The sequence below is a fragment of the Manis javanica genome, chromosome 3, assembly GCF_040802235.1.
Source record: "Manis javanica isolate MJ-LG chromosome 3, MJ_LKY, whole genome shotgun sequence".
NCBI lineage: Eukaryota > Metazoa > Chordata > Mammalia > Pholidota > Manidae > Manis > Manis javanica.
Genome location: NC_133158.1, coordinates 136,305,337 through 136,332,980, shown reverse-complemented (window position 1 = coordinate 136,332,980; position 27,644 = coordinate 136,305,337). Strand labels below are relative to the sequence as shown.

General features: G+C 38.0%; 1 protein-coding gene across 1 annotated transcript in view; it reads left to right on the top strand.

The window, feature by feature from the left end:
- Window positions 1-19,178, top strand: part of LOC108404713 (EGF-like and EMI domain-containing protein 1) — a 488,851-nt gene extending 469,673 nt beyond the window's left edge. Inside the window, 5 exon segments of the mRNA XM_073230479.1 lie at window positions 584-706; window positions 3,054-3,176; window positions 10,220-10,348; window positions 13,930-14,064; window positions 17,595-19,178. Coding sequence (XP_073086580.1) covers window positions 584-706; window positions 3,054-3,176; window positions 10,220-10,348; window positions 13,930-14,064; window positions 17,595-17,725 — 641 coding nt within the window. The 3' untranslated portion in view covers window positions 17,726-19,178.
- Window positions 19,179-27,644: the final 8,466 nt, after the last annotated feature.

Here is a 27,644-nt window from a genome sequence, read left to right as displayed (position 1 = left end):
AGCAAATACTCTAAAATATTCTGTCATCTAAAACATAGTATCTAAAATGATTTTCTGCCCTCACTCAAATTGCAGTTACCACTTCTCTTCTCAGTTGTAAGTTCCTTCTACCTGGGAATGCTCATCCAAAGTTCTAGAAGGACAAACATAGTATGGAGTCTAACATTGCCTCCTCTTTGCAGCTCTCTAATGCTCATTAAGAGAATTCCTTGGCTCTTTTTCTGAAGCTGTTTTTTATTGTTGTTCTTCAAGGTCTCTGTTTATTCAGTCAGATTGCCATTTAAACTGGAAAACTAGCAAGGATCTCTTTTCCTGTGCTTATAAATGCATTTGGAGATTTTTTGATATACTTCGAAAATAAATAACAGGCATTGGAGAAGCATGCTGGAAACATAAACCGAAATGTGGTCCTTATTCTTTTTGTGTTACAGTTTCTTCTGTAATACGGTATCTGTATTATGGAGCCTGAGAAATAGAAAATGATAAGTAAAACAGTTTTAATTTAGAAGGGAGGCTTATCAGCACTTCTATAGATTGGTTAAATTCCTGTCTCTTAAATAACAGAAATATCCTTTCCCCACAGACATTGATGAATGTGAGAGTGGAGATGCCTGCTGTGCCCAGCTCCGCATCAGCTCTTTAGGCAGCTATGAATGCAGTTGTCAGGAAGGCTTTCAGATCAGTTCTGATGGTTGTGGATGTGATGGTAAATTTCTGAGATCCAACATGAAATCACTGATCTGGTGTGGCGATCAATGAGGGAGGGACGTGTGAGGGCAGAGGGTTAGGGTGGAGAAGGAGAGGCTTTGACACTAGAGAGATTTGGATTTCTATGTGGTTCTACCATTTACTATTGTATGAACCCGGGTGACTCTGATTGCTCTGAGCCTCAGATCCTTATCAGTAAAGTGAAGACAATAATAGAATTACTAGGTAGATTAGGAAACTAATAAATGTAAATTGCCTGTATAGTGATTGGCATAAAAAAAATCACTCAACTAAAAGCAACTATTATTATTATAATATCCGTTGGCCCATAATCTCTTTTATCTAATTTAATATATGTAGGCATATGCGAAATTCAGGCAGGCCATAGCACATTGCCATAGGAATCACCCGTGGCAAGCTTGACTGGAATTAAAAAGTTGGTTACTGAAAGTCATTTTAATTAGTCAAAGCAAAAGAATTGCCAGTTCATGAGCCACAGTCTAAATCCATATCAGAATCCTCTATGTATGTGATATTAATCTAGCTAATGCAAGCTTTAAAATGAGTCATTCTGCAATTTCCTAGTTTATTTGTTAAAATTGGTTCACTTACCTTTCAGATGTTTCTTAACTTTTGCATTTATGCATACATATGTATATGCATTAAGTTAATATATGCACATACATATTTGTATTAGCATATATACATATATGTGTATATTGATATATACACATACATGTATTAATATACACATACATATGTAAAAATATATATACACACATATATATTGCAGGAGAGTTTCAATTTAGTGAATGGAGATTTTTATATTTTTATACCATTTTATATCACTTTTTATACCATTAAGAACAGTTTATGTAAGTCATTGCTATAATTTATTTTAAAAGTTTACCTTAAATATGCCATCTTTAAATTCTTATTTTTGATCATTATTACTATTATTTTGAACCACATTTTTCTTGAAATTACAGCAAAGGTTAGAAGACTGATATTTATTGCAATAATAGTCAAATGTACATACAAAAATTTAATACTTCAGAGGAAATCGTGTTTCTTTAAATTTCTGAATTTTGTTGACGATAATGGTTTCTTTATGTAGATAGCCAAAAGCCCCCAGCTTTGCAGTGTGGATAATAGCAGAGAATACACAACGATGATGTCTATATATTTTAAACACAGCAGAGTACATTACCATTTATTAAATTCCATCCAATTAACAGGGCCAAAAAAAATTGAATTTCATGTACCATCTGCTCTTAAACAGAGTGAGCCAAGAGATGATTGTATGCATGAATATACATACTTAGATACACACATCCAAATGGAAAAGGTGTCCACAATTTGATGCAGTGCTTAGAAACTCAACTTCATAAATTAACTTGTAGTATCATAAACACATTGCCCAAAGTCTGGGCTCAGACATATCAGTAAGGCACACTAGATCAAAGCTCAGGATCCTTCCAGCTAAAACTCTCCACAAACCTTGTACAGAATTATGCATGGAATAAAGGCTTTATTATAGATATTGAATAATTCAAGAGTGAGTGAACATTCTGTAAAATGGCACACAGCCTGAGACCACTGAATTCGTTTTAAATTCTTTAAATTCTTCATCAAAATCTCATGAACAAGGTCTCAGAAAGCCACTGTCTATGTGAACTACAGTGAACTTAAAAGTGAGTGAAGGAAAAATAGTTCAGGAAGAATTTGGGAGCTCTCCTTTATGGCAAAACAGTTACCGGTCAATAAAGGTGACAAAAGGAACACAAATAAGCCCATGGGTTCAAATGTCTATTTTATCTTTCAACACCTAAAAGCAGACATTGTTTAAATTTTCCTAGATGTGAATGAGTGTCTGGATGTCACTACAGCCTGTGACCAGCTCCGTATTAACTCTGTGGGAACATACGACTGCCCTTGTGAGGAAGGCTACAGAATTGGAAGTGGTGGGAAAACTTGCATCTGTAAGTCACTGTGAAGAATTTTATTTTCTCTCTTCAAACTACTTTGACTTTCATTTTGTTCTTCAGGAGCAAGAGAGACCACGTATTTCTTCACTCTACCTGTCCTCGCCTTTCTCTCTCCACAGACTGAGGTCTTTCTTTTTCTTTTGTTCTCCCTACTGCAATTTCAACTTTGTGCATGCTGCTCCTCACCCACATTTACAATAGGCCTTTTGAAACGGCCTTCTCAAAGGCTTGTACCTCTCAGTTGCCCCCTGCTTGGCTGTCTAGTTCAAACTCTGTCATTTCTCTCATGAACCCTTGCTCAGTTTTACTTTCTTTTACCCACATGCTGAAGCCAGGCATTTGGCTGTGTGGTCTTAGCTTTAGATGATGATGAGTTAGAGGAAGAAGAATTAGAAGTTGTGAGGTTTCCAGGCCTCCTGTTCAGGGGCCTCCCTCTACTGCTTCATTATGTTGCTACCTCTCTGCCTCCCACCTATGAACGTGAGAACAGGGGAAAGAGGACATAATGTTAGAGGAGAACTGACTGCACAGAGTGGGTGAGTCAAAAGAATTTATCTCATTATGCTCACCTTTTTTTTTATTTTTACATAATTCACATAAATTGTCTTATGGACAATTTCATTATCAATATTTAATGCCATCCAACGTTTTCAGATGATGTTAGCAGGGACAAAATTACTTCTCAGAAGCTTCTTATCAAATTCATCATCATTTGTCTTTCTTCCCTCTTTCTTTTGAATGGTATAGAGTTATGTAGGTAAGTGTAGAAATGGGGGTTCACAGTGGTGGGGGGCTGTTGAAGTGCAATACAATGAAAGAATGAAACAGAGGTGAAAAACATCTTAGCATAATGGGACCTCTTAATTCTATTAAAACTCCACTAGAAGTCACTATTGTATAGTTGAAATTTACCTTAATTAACCTTAAAATTTAGATCCTTTCTAGATTTTAAAATGCCAGAAACCAATTGTTCAATATGCTCAAGTGGACAAAGAAAAATATCTTTAGAAATGTGAGCAGTTTTTTTTACATATCCATGCAACAGAATTCAACCATCAAATCACTTCTGATCAAAATAAATTAGCATAACCTCTTTTAAAAGTAACAGTTTGCAGCCAGTCTGGTGCTGCTTTTCCTTTTTCTCTTTGTAAAACAGAGCTGCTCTTTTTGTTCTCCCTCTATTTGTTGTATTTTAACAATATCAAAGTTTGATGATTGCTTCAGAAAGAAAGCATTGGGTAAAATGGCCAAAGTGTTTTTATGCTGTGGTCAATTGTAATACCAATAAAGACATCTATATAAAAATAGAGATGCTTTCAAGTTTTTAAATTAAGCTTCTGATACTTTGGCTACACAAAGTCAGAATAGAAATAGTTTAGGGCTGCCAAAGTATTCAAAATTGGAGTGGCCAAGATCAGGAAAGAAGAGAAGCTCAGACAAGTGAGATGTCTGAGCCATTTGCTAGTGTATGGGCTCTGCAGGCAGAGAATCCAGAAAGTATACAGATAGCTGCTATGCGGGTGAGGATCTGCATGCAGTTATCAACAGTATTGTAGTGATGGGGAGGTCAGAACCTGCCAAAAGAGAGAGATCTTGCTAAACATGACAAACTTTTGATCAGAACATCTGAAAGACCCCAACAAAAAAATAGGGGCAAAAATTGAACATTAAAACTGAAATCAAGTTTCTACATCTTTATTCAGATGAAGGTAATCTCTCTCAAGAATAGAATGGAAATCACATTGCAGTACATTTATGCAATAGAATACTACACAGCCATTAAAAATAAACTAGTATGCACAGAATATGGGTGAGTCTCATAAATATCATATTGAAACAGAGTACATACTTTATGATTACATTTATATAAAATCCAAAAATAAGGAAAAATGATCTATGGTGATAGCAACCAGGGGAGTGTTTTATTTGTGAGGCTAATGATTAAGAATCGAGTTACCTTTGAGTTTTTGAATTGGTAACAATCTCTGTCTTGATCTGGTGGCATTTATGTGGGGTTGTTTACATTGTGTGAAAAAAGCATAAAATGTATACAAGTTTGTGGCACTGCTCTGCATGTATATTAAAACTCAATAAAAAGGGTTACTTGGAAAACAAAACTTTACATAAAAAGCCCAGAAGGAAAAACATCAAAGTGCCAGAAACATTGACTATTTTTATGTTCAGGAATCAATGGTAATTTTTCATTTTTGTAGTTTCTTAAATATTCCAAGTATTGTTTAGGGACTGTATCTGAAGCTATATTTAAAAAGATGTCTCTTTGCTATTGTCTTTTTTTCTGGTATTAGGAAATATGCTCAAGGATGACGCTTTTTTTCTTATTGAGCACCCAACCTTCCTACTGCCCAGACAGGTTTTCCCATGAGTCCCCCAGGACAGCTACTAACACATCCCCATCAGAGGGTCCCAGGTGCCTCCATTCTGACAATCACAGGTGTTGGCACAGTCTCTCCACCTGGTCTCCCAAAACCAGGCAGTGAAGAACACAGACAAGGTAAACAAGCAGTACAATATACTCGTTGAGATACCAAAGGAGAAAATGAAAGCTGTCTTTCTATTAGACTGAGTAATTAAAATCTCTGCAGCTTGCAGATCTAGAAAGTCTGTGGCTCGCTCCTGGTTTGGATGGCAGAACCACACCTGCAGGGTTGCTGACACAGCTAATTAAATGACAGTGACCGAAGAACTGCTATCCAGGGTCACTTGCACACTTTACCTCCTTCCTGAAACTCCAACCCTCACATTTTTAAAGCTTCCTAGACATCTTGCCTGTATAACTGTCACCAATCTTAATGAGAAGCAAATTGCACCTTCTATTTTGAAAAATGGGAAGAAAATGTTGCAAAGCAATGTCATGTTATTTTTAACCAGGAATGAATGTGACTGAGACTGTCTTGAGAGGCCCAAGGTGATTTGCATGGTCAAACACTGATGAAGTCAAGCTAACCACTGTTTGGCTTTTTGGGAAATGTTTAGTATTCCAGTAAAAAAAAATTGAGAGAAATATCTGTAATTTCAAGTTTAACTTGAGGAAATTCCAAGTGTTGAGATAATTTCAGTAGCCATCTTAATGGACATTTCATCATAATGGTTGAATATTGTGAAACTACATTTATATCACTTCCTCTACCTACCCACCACCCCATTCCAGATGCTAATACAGAAATTTGGCTTCTTAGTCACTTTTTCTCTGTTTTCAAACTGGAGGACACTTTTTGAGAAATGCACAGTTTTATTTCCATTTTCAGTGAGGTAGGCAGTTTGGACAAACCAAGATTGTTTCACTTCCAGTCTGTTTAGATCACACTTTCAGACATGATCGCAGTCTGAGCTGTGGGGACTACATGAACTGAGGCAGGTGCCCAGCTGGCTGGGGAGGCATTCTTTGTAATGATAGCAAGTAATAGTTGGAGGAACAGGTAAGAGGGTGATGAGCTCTCCTTTACATGTGTTCTCTGTAAAATGCCTTAACAAGGTAAGCAATCGATAAGAGTGAGAAACCACAATTTATTTGCTGTGCATAAAGAACGCCTGTGAAGCACTGAGGTTTTAAACTGAACATGTGATTAAAAGGGAGATTTTGTGTTCCCTGGGAACCTGGTGCTGTCTCTCATTTATCCACAAAACATGAGAGTTAATAAAGGATCCTAATATTCTAGGCCTATAAAAATCCCTCCATTTAAATAAATCATTATGCCCTGGCAAGCTATTCCCAATGAAGGAAAAGAAGAAAAGGTTTGTGTTATAAAGTGCAATTAATAGCACTGCTTGACTGCTGCTTCTTTTTGAGTAGTTTATCTTTTTTTTTCTTTTAAAAATAGGTTAGTGCAGCCAATGATACTTTTAGGTTTTTTATATGAGTCTTTGGTGAGAAAATATCACAGATTTGAAAATTGATACTTCTAATAAATCTTTCCCTTTATATTTTAAATGAAGGTATACTGCAGATACTAAACTGCCAATAAAAACAAAATGTATTGGCCATCTTTGTTTCCTCTTTCTCTTTTCAAATTTACCTTAGAAATGTTTTAATCAAATGTTTTAGTCTTTGTGATTGGCTTGGAAGGTGATATGAGCAGGTCTTCTTTCAAACCTCCTGTGTATGGGAAGAAGGAGCACAGATATTGTTTCTTTTATGAGATAGATGCAAAACATGAGTCTTAACAAGTGAAGTGGTTATTCCAAAATTACTACTTAGGGTGTTGAAGATCTTCCTCAAGCCTCCCTCTGCTCATGTTTTGCTGCTGCTCAAAAAACATTGAGTGTCCCATTTCCTGCTACATAAAGTATACACTTCTAATCTAGTCACTGTAACAATCCACACACAGGACCTCATAAGTCCTTTTCTCTTTCTATACTAATTACAGCTCTTTACAAAGCTTATTATTTCCAGCAAACTAAACCACTCACTGCTTAATGCTTTGCACTGTTCAGCTTTGTGCCTTTTGTTCAACTGCCATCTTTGTCTACTGCCGCTTATTGTATGAAGCTTCATTTGATGGCCCCAGTCTAACCACAACTGTTTCTATTTTTAGTGGGTTGCAAGTCAGGCTTTCTGTCTCTGCCCCTCCCTCTCTCTCTACATTGGGTTAGAGTTAGCTATGCTTCTGTTCTGTCTCCCTTACTAGACTGAAAGCTCATTGGCCAGGTCCTATTCAAGTGCCTCCCATTGGGTGAATGAACAAATGAGTAGAACTTGGTATTGAGATGCCCACCTATGTTGACCTGCAACTCGACAAACTCAGCCATACAAAACTGACCTCTTCCAAGTCATCCAGCTGTGGTGTGGGACATGCTTATTTTAAAATTTTCTTCTCCAGGATAATTGCTCTGTTTGATGCTGGTGAGATATTTAGGAAATTCTTGTGCTATTATTATCTCATATTCTACTTTGTAGGGATGTAGTGTTGGTTTGCCAATGTTGGTGACTTGCTATAATCCAGACACTCTGCAAGCTACTTAACTTCTTTTGCTTCATTTTCAAGGTATATTTTTAAAAATTATCCCCCTCTATGGTTGCTCTAAGAATACAAAGGCTCATTATATGTAAATTAATACCTAACACCATAGGCCTCAATCCATGTTTGCTACCAGTTTCTTTCCCTTACTTCCTTTCCTTTGCTTTTCATAGTATCCTCCTCCTTGAAAACAAAGAAAAAAGTAACTAAGAAGCCAAGTTTCCATATTAGCATCTGGAATGGGATGGGTGGGCAGGTAGAGGAAATGATATAAATGTAGTTTTATAATATTCAACCATTTTGATAAAATGTCCATTAAGATGGCTACTGAAATTATCTCAACACTTGGAATTTCCTCAAGTTAAACTTGAAATTACAGATATTTCTCTCAATTTTTTTTTACTGGAATACTAAACATTTCCCAAAAAGCCAAACAGTGGTTAGCTTGACTTCATCAGTGCTTGACCATGCAAATCACCTTGGGCCTCTCAAGACAGTCTCAGTCACATTCATTCCTGGTTAAAAATAACATGACATTGCTTTGCAACATTTTCTTCGCATTTTTCAAAATAGAAGGTGCAGTTTACTTCTCATTAAGATTGGTGACAGTTATACAGGCAAGATATCTAGGAAGCTTTAAAAATGTGAGGGTTGGAGTTTCAGGAAGGAGGTAAAGTGTGCAAGTGACCCTGGATAGCAGTTCTTCGGTCACTGTCATTTAACTAGTTGTGTCAACAACCCTGCAGGTGTGGTTCTGCCATCCAAACCAGGAGCAAGCCAGAGACTTTCTGGATCTGCAAGCTGCAGAGATTTTAATTACTCAGTCTAACAGAAAGACAGCTTTCATTTTCTCCTTTTGTATCTCAAACGAGTATATTGCACTGCTTGTTTACCTTGTCTGTGTTCTTCACTGCCTGGTTTCGGGAGACCAGGTGGAGAGACTGTGGCAATGCCTGTGATTGTCAGAATGGAGGCACCTGGGACCCTCTGATGGGGAGGTGCCAGTGCCCCTCTGCCCGGGGGGTTCACTGGGAAGCCTGTTCAGGCAGTAGGAAGGTCTGGGCTCGTCATATGAGGTAATTTTTTAAGTTCTTCAGGTTTCTGATGGGAAATGAAGTAAACAGAAGTTGCATCTGTATTTTTCAAGGTGGCTTTTTCTGAAGGAGTAAAAAACTGAGTATGTAGACAAGAGTACAACTGCTTTGACTGATGACATGTGTAATAGAACAAAAGAAGTGATACTTAAATCTCCAACTATGCTCTAAACAGGATGAATCCTTATACAGAGAAAATCTTTTTCTTCCACTGAGCAAAAACTTGATTTTGTGTGTGCAGGTTTAGATATATAGGAGCTTAGGAGAATTTATTTTTTCTGCATAACAAAAGGAAGAAAAAAAGATCTCCTGGGCAAACCTGGGAGGAAAAGAGATGAAAATTAGTGAAGAAATGGAGAGCAGAGAAAAAGGAAAAGAGAGGAGGAATGGTGTATAAAAAACTGACAGAATACCATTGAGTGTGTGTAGATTTTTCAGGGAAACCAGGGAAGGGCCACATTTTCTACATGAGTTGAAAAAGCACAAAAAAGAAACTGCTTATATAGGCACAAAAACAGAAGACAGAGTCAGTGGAGATAGAGGTTTTCAGGGATTGCCAGAAATCATGGGAGTTTATTAGATTCTCAGAGATCACAGAATAAGAGATATAGAAACCAAGTTTACTGTACTCTCTGAGAGGTGCAGGAAGGCTCATGCTGGCATCCCAGTCATTCATCCCCTTGAACAATGTTTATTCGTTTAATGAATTTATATGTGTATATGCACTATATACATATACATATGTATGTATGTTTATATACATGTTATATATATATTCACAGGCACATAAGTGTTTGTGTGTGTTAATATATGTAAAGTGTTTGGAAGGCTTTACATGGTAACAAAAAATATTTATTAAATAAATAAGACTATGATCTCCTTCCATGTGGAACTTACTGTCTTGTTCAAAACAGACTTAGGTTACAAATGTTGTTAGGTGTTACAAATTAAGTATTAATGTATGCTTTGAGGCCAGACCATGAGCACACTGTAGACTGTGTAAGCCAGGGGGCAACTTCTAAAGACGTATCACTTAACACTTGAGCAGAGAAGCCTGCCGAAAAAGGAGACACGTGAGACTGAGGGGACCACATGTTGCCTGGCTCTGAAGTGGGAAAAAGTGAGGTGCCCTCGAGGAAGCTGAAGAACATCAGCTGGTGGAACAAAGGTCAGTCGGGGAGCTATTACGGCATCATGAGGTCAGCCAGTGCAGGGACATGTAGCTCTTGTTAAGTCTGGAGATTTTAACCTGGCAACAATGATAAGTCATTGTAGAATTTTAGGGAGAAGACATAAAATCACATTTGTGCTTTTTGAAAGAGCTCTCTAGACTCAGCCCCATCAGACTGGAAACAACTTACCTTTTGTCAACCCTTTATTTCATGTAGCAACAGCTCTAGCAAGTTTTTACATGTGGGTTAATATTTGCTTTGTTTGTCCTTCTGCCCTCCAGGATGCCCAAAAGGATTCTTCGGGAAGAACTGCAAAAGGAAACGTAACTGCGCCAACAGTGGCCATGGCCACGGGGTGTGCAGTGCCTGTCTGTGTGCACCAGGGCGCTGTGGGAGGTTTTGTCATCTGAGTGAGTCGCAGGCACTAAATCTGCTCCCTGTGTGAAACAAGGAGGCTCAGAAAGTACCCAAAATATGTTAGACAAAGGAATAGAATAAAAAACATTCTGTATTTTATCGTCATACCACATATATATATAATATATATAATATGACAATTTATGTTCCAGTCTTTATTTAGCCTCCTTACATTATAGAATCTAGATTTTGATGAAAGAAAAATATTTATGAATTCTTTACATTGTTTTTCAAGTTAGTGTTTACCATAATTATTGAACGAGAATTGTTAATAGTTCATTTAAAAGGACATTTGATACTTTATGGGAATTCAGTATCAATGACCCGGAACAAGTCTCTTTTATTTTTTGGTTCTAGTGAAAAGCAGTATCATTCCCTAAAAATCCTGATACAGGCATTCATTTTGTATTTGACCATCAATCTCATTTTGCAAAAGTTGTAAGAAAACACAATTATCAATAAGGACTTCAGCCTATCAGTAACTTTTAGGATTTCTCCCAGTGAGGCAGCTCTGGGTCTGACCATCCCATCCGGAAGCTGTGGGCAAATACCTATAAGCCTGAAACAATCTCCATGGTGCTCCTCACCTATTCCTTATGCCCCCCTCTGAAAATCCTTCTGGAGTGGACCCCAGTACACTGTTACCAGCGGTGGGTCCTTGGTCTCTCTGCAAAATCAATTTAAGAACAGATACAGAAAAGGCACTGAGCATTAAGAGTTATTTGGAGATTTAGTTTAGAACAAGGAAAGAGTACATACTTGAGAGTTGGGGCCTGGGCAGACCCAGAGGGGTACTGCCAAGGGAACAATAGGAGCCTTTTTAATATGAAGGGAAATGAATATTCATTAAGCAGGGTTAAGTTTCACAGGGAACAAATGGAGTCTTGCTGGAGTTCAGGCTTGCTCTACCCTCACATGGGACAGGGAAGGTTTTTGACTATATTTGGTCCCCATTGGAACTTTATTGCAAGGTGAAGTGTGATTTTTCACTATGTTAGTGAGTGTATAGTGTATGTGGAGTTGAAGTCAGGGTCAATTTCTACTCCATGTTGGAACCAGCCAGTTTTGTATTCTCATTCCACATCTCACAGAAACAGCTTGCACAGAATTTGTGGAATATAAGCAAGCATCTAGCTGAATGCCCTCCTCTCCTTTCTCTGCTCATGTCTGGCTATGTACCTACTCTAACAATTCCATGACCCATTTCTTAATAACAGAGATCTTTTAGAATCTTATATTGCATTTTTAGTTGAATGTGCATGGATGTTACCTATTTTATAAAGGGCATGCCCCTTGAAAACAGAGAGTAAATTGTGAATGCTCCAATAAGAAAGCCAGTGAAGGTATCATAGAAAACTAAACCTGGGTCATGAGGAAAGGTTAGGCTTAATGAGCAAAATAAAAAGGGAAGAAGGCACATGTAAATGTGAACAGTGCAGGTGCCGATAGTGTGTTTCAGAATATCACCAACTTCCAAGACGCACCAAGAAGAAAGCTCACTAAGAAACAAAGATAACACCATTTCTATTATTGTCCCTCTAGGGTAACAAGACACACTCCATTTTTTAGTAATAACTTTTAAATATTTTATAAGGTAATATTAGATATTTTGACAAAAAACAATGGGATCATAATTCATCTGTTCTAAAATTTGAAGAGCAGATGCGGTAGTGATGATGATTAAGATTTTGAATATGATCATCTTTACAAAAAAATACGTATTCCTGTTCTGTAGTCCACTTATTGCTTAGACTTGAGGCTTCATTTGTTAATGCCATTGTCTGGCACTAAGGAGCTTGCAACCTTATATTAATGTTCTAGAGCTTTCATAATAAAGTGCCACAAATTCAGTACCTTAAACCACAGACATGTATTGTCTCATAGTCTTGGAGGCTGAAAGCCGGGATGAAGGTGTTGGCAGGCCGCCTTGGGAAGCACCAGGGGAGGATCTGTTCCCGGCTTCTCCCCTAGCCCCTCATAGTTCCTTGACGGCGTGACCCAGGTTTTTCACTTGGTTCTCCCTATGTGAGTGTCTTTGTCTAAATTTTGCCTATTTATAAGGACACCAGTCATCTCGGATTAGAGGCCCATTCTTCTCCAGTATGACTTCATCTTAACTATATGGGCAATGACACAATTTCCAAACAAGGTCACATTCTGAAGTAATGGGGGTAAGGACTTCTACATAGGAAATTTAAGAGCACACATTTCAATACACAACAAACCCTGAAAAGACACTGGATTGCCAAAAGTGACTGCTTCATCTACTTTTCCTTTTTTTCTAAGCCTATTTACATAGTTACATGTTCTTAATACACTGAGTTGTCACACTTGTCATTCCATTGTGCCTGAGTTTGTCCCTTGACCCACCGTTCTACATGCTGAACCTGAAAGAGTAGTGCATAGAAGTCGATCCAGGGAAGTGAGTAGGAAGGGGCCCCCCTCAGGGAGACAACAGCTCTGGGAGACCCCGGGGCTTGGTGGATCTCAGAAAGGCTCAAAATACGGAAGGCATAGGAAGGATAAGAGAGGGATTGCATAGTTTGTCATCCAAATGGGATATTATTTATAGTGAGAAGGGGACCTGTTAATAATTCTGTTCTGCTTTCAGGATAACTCTGTCTGTCCGTGGCAGCTGGAACAAGGACCACCCTACATGGTGCCTTTGTAACCACTACTTTAAATTGTCTCTGCTAATAATAGTGGATATTAACAGATGTTAAGAATTTCTATCCACCAGAAAGTTAAGTGGCTTTATTTTGTTCTTTCCGGGTAGCTTTTGATGGCAAAGCATATATAGGCATACAATACAATTACCTTGGACCTGGAGGGCACTTGAAGGATCTTTTATTTGATAAATCATCTTATATATAATTGGACATCTGTTTTTTAAATGGGGGAGAAAAAATTTGCCAGAGGTATATTTTGGAAAGGGAATCAAATTACTATAAATAACTTCTTAAAGAGAAAACTGAGACTATGTTGTCCTGAATGCAAAGGTGGGACTTTTCAAATTAGAATTCCTGTGCTGACTACCAATTCTAAAACTCAATAGCACAGGGAACATAATGAAGGAAAGGCGAGCACCATTTGCCAAAGATGTGGCCAAGATAATGCTGCTATCACAACAAAAGTTCTGTGTCATCCACATGATGTAAAATTATTTCCAATTGCCATATAAGAAAGGGGCTGGAAACAATGGCAAGCTTTCACATCAATGCTTGTCCGTCATCTCCATGCTGTGACAGGATGGATATGGGGCCTGGCAGGCCTTAGCAGTCTTCAGAGAATATTAACTATAGGCACCAATGGAGCACATTGAGAAGCAATTTCTCTCCCAGAAGCACCAAAGCCTTTTAAGTAGTTCAGGCTTCACTGTTCACATCCAGTTGCCAAAAAGCAAATGAATTGCCTGATTTGAAAGACATTTGTTTCCCTATTTTTTTTGGCAGTCAGTACGATCTTCTTGTTTCCCCATAATCAGGGTCCACAGAACTACATGCCTGTGTGCTAACAATGTAAAAGACACGAAGCGTGGTTTTCAGGTGACTGGTTTGCCTCAATCTGCTTGAAGAATGTCCCAAGGGGCCCTAGGTTGCTGGCTGCTCTTCAGAATGTCAGTGTGTGGAGGAGAACACCCTGGAATGCAGCACCAAAAATGGCAGTTGCACCTGCAAATCTGGTTACCAAGGCAACAGATGCCAGAAAGGTACAATCTGATGATGAATTTTCTTTCTTCTCTAATAGCAGTGCACAGCCTTTGTTCAGCACCATATGATCATTCATTAGTTAATCTACCAGTATCCTCAGGAGATGGGTAAGCTTTATTAATCCCCTATTTGCAGGTGAGGAAACTGAGAGACAGGGCAATAAATTTATTTAACCTTGTCTTCTCAGCCTTTGCTATTAGCTGTCCCCTTGCAAACTTGAGCAAGGGGAGCAAGATCACATTGCAGCGAGCCTTATCCCAAGATTAAAGCTGGATAGTCACTTCTTTGAGCTGGACTAATCAACCAAAGGCCCTGCTGGCTTCCAGAGTTGAAGAAGCATTTTCTTTGTATCTAAAGATAGGTCACTCAAACAGATACAATTCAAAGACTTTAACCACAGAAATATTTTTGGGAATTTAAATATAGCTATCTGTGTGGTTCTTTCTCAAATTTCTAAGTATTTATAAGTTTTTTAATTGATAAATACAGAAGTTCATGGAATAATTCCAACTATAGGTAACATATAGGGATATATGCATGTGTGTGTACATATAAGATTTGGAAAAAGGTATCCCAAGGTGTTAGCAATGGCTGCCTCTGGTTTGTGGACTCATGGAATGCTTCTCCCCAAGTATCTACACAGCTCTTTCACTTTTCCAAAAAGCTCATGTCACCTTTTCACTGCATCTTGTCAGTACCACCCCACTTTAAAATTGCAAGTTGCAAGATTCCTTGAGCTTTTTAAACTTTTCCAAAGTGTGTATCATCTTCTGACATGCTATTATTATTATAATAACATATTCCAATGTTATTATGTCTAATATTCATTGCCTGTTTTTCCTGCTGCAAGCTAAGCCACACAGCAGAGGATATTGTCCATTTTGTCACTGAAGTATCCCAAACCTCCTTAGAACAATCCTGACATGTAGGAGTTGCTCAATAAGTGTTTTCTTAGATGAATATGCAAATATCCATTGGTCAGTTTTTATTCTTTATACATTTTTCTCATGTTACTATGTATTATGACTTAAGCACCTGTTAGTATTTTATTCAAGAGAAATCACAGCATTTTTTCTCTTTAATACATAGCAAGACCAAATGTATAACAGATAAAGTCATCAAAACTAATGGCAAGTGAAATTTTTGCCTTCTAAGTGATCTAAAGAGCCATCTTATTTAAAACCAAGAGAGTGAATAGGTGTGAAGGCAAACCATGATACTGCCGGGTTCGGCTACACAGTCAGGCACTGGGAGTGGAGGCCGTCTTTGACCCTCATGTACTCGTATCGCTCCTTGCACTGTCTCTCCGCATGGTCTGCAGGACTTTTCTGGAGCTGACTGAGGAGAGTAAGACTCTTCCACGTTGTCCTGTGGCTATGGACCTGGAGTATGTCCACCTAGACTTCGTGGTGAGAGGGCTATTAGGTTGCTAGATTATGACTTTCAAGGCAAAGGAGTAAAGAACTTGGAGAAACAGAATCCTGACATCACATGAATGTGTTTGATATGGTATGAGAGTGGGTCCCATGCAAATCTCTAAACCTCCTACAGGTTCAACAGTTTTTTAAGCCTAGAGGTGGTCCCTTACCCATTTCCCCTACCTAGAGAAGTCATGCCCTGAAAGTCAACTCAGGAGAAGACAACACTGTATACATACACCTGGGTACATTTAATTTATTCTGATACCATTTTCTTAAAGTAGCTGCTGAATCGACTATGTTGGAAGTGCCTCTGAGATTCCCACTGTGAAGGAAAATGAGTTGAAAGTATTTGTAAATCAGCAAAACAGAGAGGTCACCATAATCTCTGGAAAACATGCAATTTTTCAATCAGATAACTTTGTCCAATTCTGATATTTTTGTCTAACCACAAAATGAAATTAGGACCCAGACTGGAGCAGGTGAATAAGATTGCTATGATTGACAACTGAAATCACAGGAAAAAGAGCTCTCTAAGTTGTGTCATGATGAAAATCAGGCCTGTTGTTTTGCTTTCTCTTTTTTTAAAGAGTGAAGTAGCCCAAGTGCTCCTAGAGCCAGACATATCTTTAAAAAATCTTAACTCCAGACCTGTGTCTAGATTGCAGATGAATAGTTAATTAAAGACTGCAAATTGTTTCAATGGCACTAATGAATAGTGCTCTCCACAATCAGCACCAGGTCTTATTTAGCCCATGAGCAATGAGTTCTAAGAGTAGAAGAGCTGGTTTCTACACTAATTTGTGAAATAGCAAAAAAATAAAAATAACTAGTCTTTGCTTTGTTTTGATTAGTTTGTAGCCTGGGGTATTTTGGACCCCAGCTGTAAGCAGACTGCTGAATGTGGAGAACTCTGGCTCACTGAGACCTTTGAATCCATCTAAGGAGGCCTCTTCAACCCTTGTGTCATATTAAGGACACACTTGTATTGCAGTAGTTCCATATCCAATGAACTTCAAATTTAGAATGCTGGTGGGTCTCTAAGAGCAGATTAATTGGCTTGAGAGATGCTAGGAGCCTAGTATTATAGCATGAGTTAAGGGTAATAGCTGAAATCACCAGTTTCAGAGGCCAGAAGATCTGGGTTGAAATCCTGACTTTGCTATTAGGTGTATGACCCAAAGTAAATCAGTTTACCTCTGAGAGTGTCAGTTTCTCATGTAAAAACAAAGTTGCTCATGTCATATGGCAATATTTATGGAAGTGTGAGCTAATTTATATAAAATTCTTGGCAGAGACTAATGGTCAACAGTTAATAGCTAGGAACAGTATGCACATCCCAGAAAATAAAATAATTCTGTTATTTAAAGCCTCTGCTCAGGACAATAAAATGCTTTACACCCCAGCTTGATTTGATGTAACTTTTTACAGCTGTCATATGTTTAGGAAAGTCTCACCGTTTGGCCTGTGTTCAGAGAACACTCTACCAGGTTTCCAGTCCCGTGGATTCCGGGATAGGACCTGCAGTGACACCTCCTGCTGAGCCCTTAGGGGCCCTTCTCCAGGTCAAAGAAAGGGCATTCAACAGAGCGTGCTCTCCCCTCTCCCCACCTTACGTATTGTATACTTCCAGAAAATACACAAATTACAACCCCTGGGGTGATTATTCTGTTTGACAAAAAAAAGCAAAGATTGGAGAACATGCAACCATTTGGGGACAACTTCCCAAACAAGGCACCTCTAAGCTTCCTCTACAAATTACATCTCATTTTCAGGTTTTGTTCTGTGCAATTGCCTCCAAAGATATATATCAAAATTGCTTCCATTGTTGCTGTCTGGAAAACCACATTTTCAGCAAAAAGCTAACCCCTGTATTTGTATTTCCAGAGTGACAAGATAGAGCGTCATGCTGATTTCTTCAGCGAATATTTTTGGAAGTGTTATAAATCCTTAGAGGCTATAGAAAGATTTCTTCCTTTGCAGCTCAGTCATTCATACATAGACTCACACACACAGGCACACTTTTCCACCTCACTTAGGCAATAGCAGAAATCTGGGGGGCATCTTGAGAATTTTGACTCCTTTCTTTTTCTCTCTTTTTATTTTACAAGCCTTCCCTGATGGCCTCTGGGACCCAGAGTGCCACTTCTCCTGTGGACCCTATGAGAATGGAGGTCAGTGCAACAAAAAAACTGGAAACTGTGACTGTCCACCTGGTCACACAGGAAAAGCCTGTATGTAACGTAAGTAAGTCATTAACCTAGACAGGATAACCAGCAAAGTCAATAAAGGTGTTAGGTTTATAAATATTTTTTACAATTTCGAACTGCTCTATGAGACATTATGTCATGTATATGTTTCAATTATCTATTGTGGTCCACCAAACCATCCCAATAGTTTGTAGTTTTAAAAATGATTTATTATTTATTTTGATACTGTGGGTTGATAACATGGTTCTCCTTGTGGTCTCACCTGGAGTCATTCGTGGCTGCTGCTAAGCAGCAGATCAGCTGGGAACTGGGCCTGACAGAGCTTCTCAACTAGGGAACTTGGCCTTTCCCATGCATAGCATTTCCACACGTTCAGCTGGGTCCTCTTCGTCGCATGGCAGTCTGAAGACAACAATCCAGGAAGGAGCATCCCAAAAGTGTGAAAGCAGAAGCTATAACTTGTCAAAAAGCCTAACTTCAGAAGCCACACGTCATCATTTCTGCCACATTCTTCAATGAAAACAAGCCACAGGCCAGCCAGATACAAGGGGAGGAGAGTGACTCTACGTCTGATGAGAGGAGCAGCGACATCTCATTGCAGACAACCTGCAAGCTGGGACAGATGGTTACAGTCATCTTCGGAACCCATTTACCACAGTATACTCTTTAAAGTTACACAGAAAGGCACTTTAGGAATCCGCTAGATTATATTTATCATTCTTGTCAGAGTGGGAACAAATTATAGACTTATAAAAAGTGATGAGTTAAACAGAACCCACTTCACAGAGCCAGTAGAACTACTACCTGCTATCTCCTTTTGGGCTTGTGATTCTTACATAATCTCTGTTAACCCTGCCTTTATTACCATCTCTGCTTCATCTTTAGTGGAACAGAGTAACTTTAGAACTGGAGGGAAGCTGTGGGCTAGATGGTAATGATGATATTTTGAAGATTACCATTAGCAAAAGCCTGTTGTTGGTGATTGTCTCTGATTTTTTGAAGTGTGAGGAGTGATCTAAATTAGTTGTCAGTGCTTCGAGCTTTCCGTAAACTAACCAGCAAATAAATGTATTTGTTTAAATGTAAATATGAAATGTAACACTAGGATAGTAGTTGGCACTTAGCTGATCATGTGATCTTCAGAGGAAATGCATTACTGACCCTAAGGGTAACCCTCCAGCAAGAGTAATAGGTTAGGGTCTCTGCCTGACAGTTTCCCTGTATCTAACTAGGTACTTTTAACTTTAGGACTGTCATTCTGGCACTGTTGACAAGCATTTCAAATGGTATAAAAGTTTGCCTGAACCTGCTGTTTGCTTTTAAAAAAAAGCTTAAAGATACAAATTTACATATTCAAAAGGTGGTTACTGCTATTTCCACAGTGAAGTGACATTTTCTCTTGTCTAATTCAATTTTAATGGAATAGTTATTAAGCAGGTAGTGTTAAAATTTACACTATTTCAACTCTCAGGTGATATAGAATATTTAAAAACAAATGAAGAAAAAGACAAACTGCTCATTCTTTAAAATATTAATGTTAATAGTTATGTTACAAGTCTTCCATTCTAGGATTTCACACCCCAGGAGCATATGCCCTGATAGTCCTGTGAGATTTTTCAATGATGAGTAATAGTATTAGAATTTTATTGGCAATTTGGTAAATGAAATAGTATGTTCAGTTGAATAAGCAACAATATTCCCTGATAGGCAGTCCAGTTCAATTTTAGTGTTACATGCTATTATTTGATCTTACATACATAGACACAAACACAAATTACATAATCATCATAATAAGATATTTAGGAAAATGTGTGGAACCAAAGGATAGGACTCATTAAAAATGCTTCATGCATACTCCACAAAGAATGTGTGTGGCATTTTAAAAGGGGCTTGCATTTGAAAAAAAAAAAAGAGAAAAACATGCAGCATTTCTCTAAATATCTTGTTATGGTGCTTACAGAATTTAAAAAACCCACTTACTTTGCATAATGAATTGTAAAAATACTTATAGGCTATACAAGGTAATGTTTTAAAGGCAAGAGAGACCCAAAAGCTATTTCTAAAGATATTGGCTTTATATAAATTCCAGTTTGGGGAAGTTATAAATACAAGTACTTGGGGGGAAAAAATCCCTTGAAAAAACAGGTTTTACTTCATTGTGCTGGAAACTATCTGGATTATGGTAGGTTGTTTTATGGATGTTTATGGATGTTATCCCATCCCATTCCCCACTTCCCAAACAACGTGGAGTTGGTAGGGGGCAGCTGTGGCTTCCTAGGCATTCTCACACCTATGATAAGAATGTACCATCTCTGTTCAGTTTTACATGTCAGGGCTTTTACCCAAATAATCTGAAAAGTGGTCCCAGGTTTTTTTTTCTTTATGCCACCATTATTTTTTTCTTTATGCCAAAGAGAAACAACCTAAAAACCACCAGAAGGAGAATGAGTAAACAAATTATATAACACATCAGTGGACTATTTTGAGACCACTAAGTTTATGTCTTAGAAGAATGTATAACATCAGGAGAATTGACATTAAATTAATGTTAAATGATGCGTATAGAGAATGATCCAAATCTGTGAGAACATGTATCCATATATACTATGAATAGTTGCAGTAGCAAGGACAGCAGTTGTTACCAGTGGCCATCTCTAGATGGTGGGACTATGGGTGGATATTTTTCTCCTTCATACATTTCTGTCTTTTCCATATTTACTACTTTACCATTTTCCCCCTTAACAGTCAAGGGGAGAAATACATCATCTTCAGATCACTCATTGTCTAGATATCTAAGTAAGATAATCGCCTGTTTTTAAAGCATTATCTGAGGGCCTTGACTGTTCCCAAAATACTGAAGATGTTTTTCCTTCAGTCTAACTGAACTTTTTGCTCTTTCAATTTAAGACTCTTTCCTCCTGTTTCACGTGATGTGAATATTGAGCATAGCTTGGTAGCCCCATTAAAACTCTAAAAAACATTAAAGAAAATCACCTAGTGACGTATCCTGTGCACTTCATTTCCCTCTCTTCAGAAATCCCATTTTTCTATTCCTCAGTCATTTTACTATTGATTCTCTTAATTCTGCCATGTTTTTCATGAGCATATACCAGTATGCCTCTTCCCTACTGAAGGAGAGAAAATTAGAGAGAATGGGGAGAAGACAATAGAAAGAAGATACTAATTCCAAATACAACTTATGCTTTAAACAGCATATGATCAAACATCATGAAATAATATTGATCAAACAGCACTAAGTGTTGCAAAAATCATATTGGATACCAGTGTGAACCTCCTCTAGAGTTACACTGGTAAATGTTCAACAACTGGTTCTCTGAAATGCAGAAACCCTGGTTTGTAGCGTTTGCTGATTTCCACAGTGTAATACTCCCACTACGGCAATTTCAAGTAACCAGTGTGACATCTGCGGGTTTGCAGAATTCCTGAACATTTAACAGGTGGCTTTTCTGAGCTGGTAGTAACAGCTCCAACATACCATTGGACATCAAATAATTATATTCTGAACATACCGAATGATTTCTTAAACTTTTCTCTTTTGATGTTAAGCAATGATTACTTTTCAGATGTTGGTTTTGCTTTGCTGTTTCTAAACTAGACCTTTTTGGTTGAATTAAATTAACCAACAGATAGTTCCAACTAACAAAAAATGTACTATTTATCTAGTCTGTTTTATTTTTAAAATAGAAATCAGTTGTTGGTCTCAACTGATTCAAGATTTTAAAAACAAAACAAAACAAAACAAAAAGGTTGGGTTGTGACACAGCTTCCTCACTCTTTTACTCTAAAATTCATTTCTAGGAGTATTGACTCAGATCTAGAGGAACCATTTGTTCCTAAAACAACTCCTAAGCTATTTTCCAACTTCCTGCAACACGTCTACCATAAACCAGGGCTGGTATTTCCTTTATGACACACCATTGTAGAAAAGAAGACAGTGATCTAAGGCAGGAAAAAGTATCCATAAAACAAAATAAAACAAAACTAACAGACCAAAAAACTATTAGAAAAACAAAAGTCCTTAAGCATCCCCAAAGACAGAGAGGTGAGATGTAATAATTTGCTTCTAACCTCTCTGAAGCAATGCTAAATCTGATTTTAAAGTTGTGGCAAAGTAAATTGTATTTAAATAATACATTTCCCATCCTTTCCAGCAGAGAGATGTATATCCCTCACCAATCTGTTTCTCAGCAGGAGGTGCAGCCTGATGAGGAATCAGCAAAATGTCAGCTCTCACGGAGAAGTGCAACAGAGAGGCAACACTGAAGGAGTGACAGGCCTTTCAAAAAGCTATTGTGCAAATTCAGTTCTAAGGAAGGGATGTGGTTGAGGACTGATGGGTGTGTCATTACCAGTGTGTTCATCTCCTCATCATCTGCGGGAGTGCAAGGGGGCCGGTTGCAGTGATATAATGGCATTATGTTGAGGGGTGGATCTGGTCTTTAGGGGGCTTGTTCCCCTGTAGTTTCAGAAGTTAATATTCATGTTAGCTCTCACATTTCATCACATACCCACTGCATGGGGCCCAAGAGCCACTACTTCCCCTATGCTTATTAGCACATGCTGTAATGTCTCAGGTCTTTAAAAATACAGTTAATCCTGTTATTACTTTAGAACCCTCAGTGACCTACTGAGATGAAGTAAAAAACCCAGCTTCGGGCACTGAAGGCCATCACTGACCTGTCCCTAGCATCATTTTGACCACTCTCACCTCCCCCATTCTTCAGTCATGCCCCAAGCATCACGCACGTTTATGTGGTGCCATTCTTCATTGCTCTTCCCACTAACAATTTTTTTCTCCCTCCATTTTTATTGCCTGTTTAAAGTCCAGACTATCTAAACAAGCAAAAAAAAAATACTAACTCTCTTCATTCCACAGCTTTAGTCATCATACTGTATTACAATTGCCTGTTGGTACCTGATTAAAACTATCATTCATTTTTGTATTCCCTAGCTCTCAATATACAAGGGCTACTCATTAAAGACTTGCTAGATTCAAGTAAAGAATATTCTTGACAATGTGGTAAAGAAGTTTGGGATTAAGATTTCATAGAAATAATCCACCAAGTAAAAAAAGACATGAGAAATACAGATTTTACAGTACTGAAAAATAATCAGTAGCCTACACTAAACTAGATTGGCTTGTTAGGCGCTTGAAGGTGGAATCAGTGTTGAAGGAGAGAAGGGGAGCTGTAGCTCTCTGCCCAGTGCCACTCTCACTGGGCTCTATTCCATTTCTGAAAGCACTTTTCAGAAGTTTTCAAAGGATTAGAAACTAACAACCTCAGACAATGATGTTTTTATGATTCTTAACTTCCTCTCAAGATTCTAGAGTTCTTTCTTTCTGTACTCACCTCAAATGTATGCAATCTTTTCTTTTAAATATAACAGAACCATCTTAGAAAAGTAACTGCCTTTGGCTCTTAGTTTCCATATATAAAAGGAAGGGGTTCCACTAGACAGTACTATACACACACACACACACACACACACACACACACACACACACACACATATTTATATATTTAATAGTTATATAGTAATAATATAATATACAATTCAGTGAATTCAGTGGATAGTAAACAATAAGCCTGTATGGTAAATACAGGCATATGTTGTGTAGTGAAAATATGTTACTCAAAGCTAATGTTAATCAAGTGCCTACTCTGTTTGCAGTGTTATGTGTTTTTCATCAATTCATTCAATCTTCAGAACAACAATCGGGTTTAGTACTACTACTCTGCTTTTCGTGAATGAGGGAGCTGAATCTAGTAAGAATTAAGTAACTTGTCTTAGGTCAAGCAATCAGTAGTTGAGAACTAGATTATCAGTAATGTACATACCAATACACATATCTGTAAAATGAGACAGTAGTTATTGATATTAAATATTATAGCTCCTTGCTTATAAAATTTAAAGAAAATTAAGGCTCCATAGAAAAACCTAAGTAGTCAAGAAGTTGGTTTAGGGTTTTTTTCTTTTTGGTTCCACATTTGCAGGTTGCAAAAAGAGTGGCTGACATAACCAAGAGCATTGTTGAAATGTCAAGTGCCCTCCCAGCCTACGCTCTGTATAATGATGGAGGGAGCATGCTTGTTTTCTGTATGCAGCTTGTCTGGCCGATTTCCACATTCTAAGCTGCCTGCTGTGTCACGTCAGTAATGAGAGTCCTCAGTGGGGCCTCCCTACTAGCCAGTGTATAAGCCTGAAGACAGATGCTGTAAGTCAGAAGCTGACTATGAGTCCTGTTCATCACCTAACATTAATGACTCGAGGAATTTTTTTTCACATTCTGCAGATGCTGAGTAGTCTTAGTCCTTTTGGTTTTTATAGAGCTGTCCAATCTGAACTGTTTAAAATTCTCTTTATGTGTTGGTAAATATAGCTGGCTAGTAATCCATGATTACTCTTGCTGCTTGCTTCCAGAGCCCTGAATTGAATACCTGGCACAAAATAAATTATAATTTCTACAAAGTGAGTTATCCTGAAGTTCTGCCTTCTGATACACACATATGGCTTTCATATAGACATGTGTATATTATACATACACACACATGCACAGACCCTTTATGTGTTATTAGTTGGGCTCATGGCCCACTATATTCTGGATTTTTTATACACTTATGACTGAATATTTATTTCTACTTGTTTGACATGTATTCATTCCAGCACTGTAATTGCTTAATATTTAAATATAAGGACAGTGTGATATGTAGAACAATGTCTTTTCTCATGTGTTTTTTGATACTACTATACTACTGTGTCCAGATATCATAATTTCATTAATAAGCAAAGATCTGACAAGGAACCATATGACATAAATTGTCCTGAGAAATTTGCACATGTTCTGAAAGTGAGAAAGGTTTCAGCTCATAATATTCATTATGTTTTAATTTTGTGATTGCTTATTGTGCCTTCTGAGTACAGGTCATTTCTAAGTGCTAAGGGTACTAAAAAAAGGTGTTTTCCTTCCGTCAAGGAATTCATTCACCATTGATTAGATTTAAAAAGGTGTAGAAACCACTGATTTTGGTTATATTTTGAAAGAGGGCATGTGAGCAGATGTGTGAGAGAAAGTTTTGATTAATCCCACTGGAGGGAATCCCTGAAGTCTTCATTGAAGAGGTGAGGTATTAGATGAGCCTTAAAAAATGAGTATGGATTTGAAGTGGGGGCTGGTGTGTAGTTCATACCAGGCAGGATAGCTAGCATGAGCAATGGCTTAATGGTGTGAAACTATATACATACATTTCATGCATATCATTGGAGTATGATTAGATTTAGGTTTGGTTGTGGTGGAACATACAGGTAAAAGAGATAGACAGTGAAAATCCTCTGGTAAAATTAGAGAATTTAACCCTTTCTTTGGAAGCAACAAGGAGTGTCTACAAGTTTTGAGGAGTAAATGAATGTGATCTCAGCAGAACATCTCTGCTCTGCTCAGCCTGTTGACACATTTTACCCTGCTTCCTGATGAGGTCCCAGAAAGATCCCAAGGCTTTTTTAGACACTCGTGATTATTGCATAATTCAATCAAAAGGCCTAGTTCTGTCTTATCAAAACTTCAATTTCTAGTCTAATTTTAAACTTGTTCCTTTGCCTGGCCTAGGCATGACTCAAGCTCAGAAGCAGGGAAGAGAGAAATGGTGTGGATCTTCTCTCTGTTGTCACCCTGCTCTTGTGTTCCACCCGCTGCTTGGTGGATCCCTTTCCACAGTGACCTCTGTGGGGCTGGCACCTGGCCTGTGGGAAAGCAGTCTTGTACTTTGACTTTGTGGAAGATACCCTCTTTATTATTTTAGTCTCTCATCTTTAAATATGGGTCTGATACTGGTATATAAATCTCCCAGAAGGCACATATCAAGCTCTCAGAGTAGCTCTCTGAAGGCCCTCTACACTTGACTTAAGGTGCAGGGAAAGCATTCCATGGAGAGGGGAGAAGGAAGGTACAGTCCTTTGACATGTCCAAAGATGCTGTCCAGTGCAGGAATGAATTCCTGCTATCTGGGGTGAGCCTGCGGCCTCCTGTCCTTCTCCATTTGGGCTCTCCATTACATTACATAAGAACTTAGTTAGCCTTAGTTTCCTCCCCCATAGAATGGGACTAGTAAAAGATTGATCTCATCAGATTCTTATGAAAGCTTAATAGTCTAATATGTATTATACTTTTGGTAGGCATTTAGCATGTAGTTATACTCAGTGAATTATAGGCTGAAAACCTCTCTCCTTAAAGAAAATCTCTACTAATCTTTAAAAATTAATCTGTAGCACTTGTTATATACCTTCAAGTAACTGAAAAGCTAAGTACCACAGAACTAGAATAACACTCCCTTAGCAAAACTTGAAGAAACTGTGTAGGCACACATTAATTTGAGGTCTCTTCTGCAAATCTGTGACCAAAAAAAATTCCATTTTGTATCCTGCTCTCTAGTCAATATATTTTTAATCCTTATTATAACCTTGTGGGGTTGGTCCTGTTATTATCCCCATTTTCAGGTGGGAAAAGTGAGTCACAGAGAGGTAAAGTAATCTTCCAAGGTCACATGGTTAGTGAAGAATTAGGATTAGGACCTAAATTTGATTTCAGTGACTGATTCAATCACTCCGCAGTGCTAGCTCTCAAATATATATATATATATGTATACACACACACACACCATAGTTTTAGTGAATAGATGTGAGATATGAAAGATGATTAAGTTTGACAATGATTTGGTATATATAGTTTGAGACATGTTGAGCAAGACATGCATGAACAATAATATGTTGGAAAACGGGATCTTAACTCAAAGGACAGATCGAAGGAGGAGTGTAGATGTGAGAACCATCAACATAGAGATGGACTGGATGAGAGCACCAAGGAGAAGACACTGAAGGGAAAAGCCATGAAAACTATGAGCAGAAACTCAATAAATTCCCTACATTTAAGGGGAAAGAGAGGAAGAGAAAACAGTCAATGAGATCAAGATTTACTTAGAACAGATGTTACAAACTGGCAGCCGGAGAGCTAAATTTGACTTGCAGATGTGTTTTGAATGACAGATAAACTCCTTTTAAAATATGTGATTCAATATTTTACAAAATGAGAAGATGTAGGAACAATGGGCCCACATTCTGCATAGAAACAAATGACTACATTAAATTGGCTCCTACCGCTCTTGGTGGGGCAGACGCCCCCCAGTGGGCTGTGGTCCCTACTGCTCCCTGGGGTTCACTTCCTGAGACTACCTGTTACTCCTGTGTGTCATCTGCCTGGCCCTTGGGGACATCATCCTTTTTCTGGCATTATATCTTTGAGTTATCCTCTTTCCTTTTACAATTTTTCAAATGTAGAATCAAAAATGCTATATTCAAGAAGAAAAAGATAATCCATGTCTTGTATGCTGCTAAAAAAAAAAGGAAAAGAAAAGGTGGTAGAAAAGCAAAGGATTTGTATTTTCATTTTTTTATTAAAGTATCATTGATGTGCAGTCTTATGATGGTTTCTCATACACAACGCAGTGGTTTCAGCATTCACCCATAGTATCAAGTCCTCACCCCTCCCACTGCAGTCACTGTCTATCAGCATAGTAAGATGTTATAGAGTCTTTAATTGTCTTCATGCTGTACTGCCTTCACCCTGACCTACCTATATTGTGATTACTAATTATAGTGCTCCTTAATCCCCTTTTCCCTCCCCCACTCCTCCCCTTTGGTAACCGCTAGTCCCTTCTCTGTGTCTGTGTGTCTACTGCTCGTTTGTTCCTTCTGTTTGAAAAGCAAAGGATTTGTGACTTAAGACTTAGTAATTAAAAAAAGACACATTCATAAAAGGGGATGCCATACAGAATGGCATTAAAGAATAAATGGAAGTGAGGAAATAAAAAAATAGCACCACAGACTACCCTTTCAGAAAGCTTTACAATAAAGGAAACAAAATGATTACCCCATTTG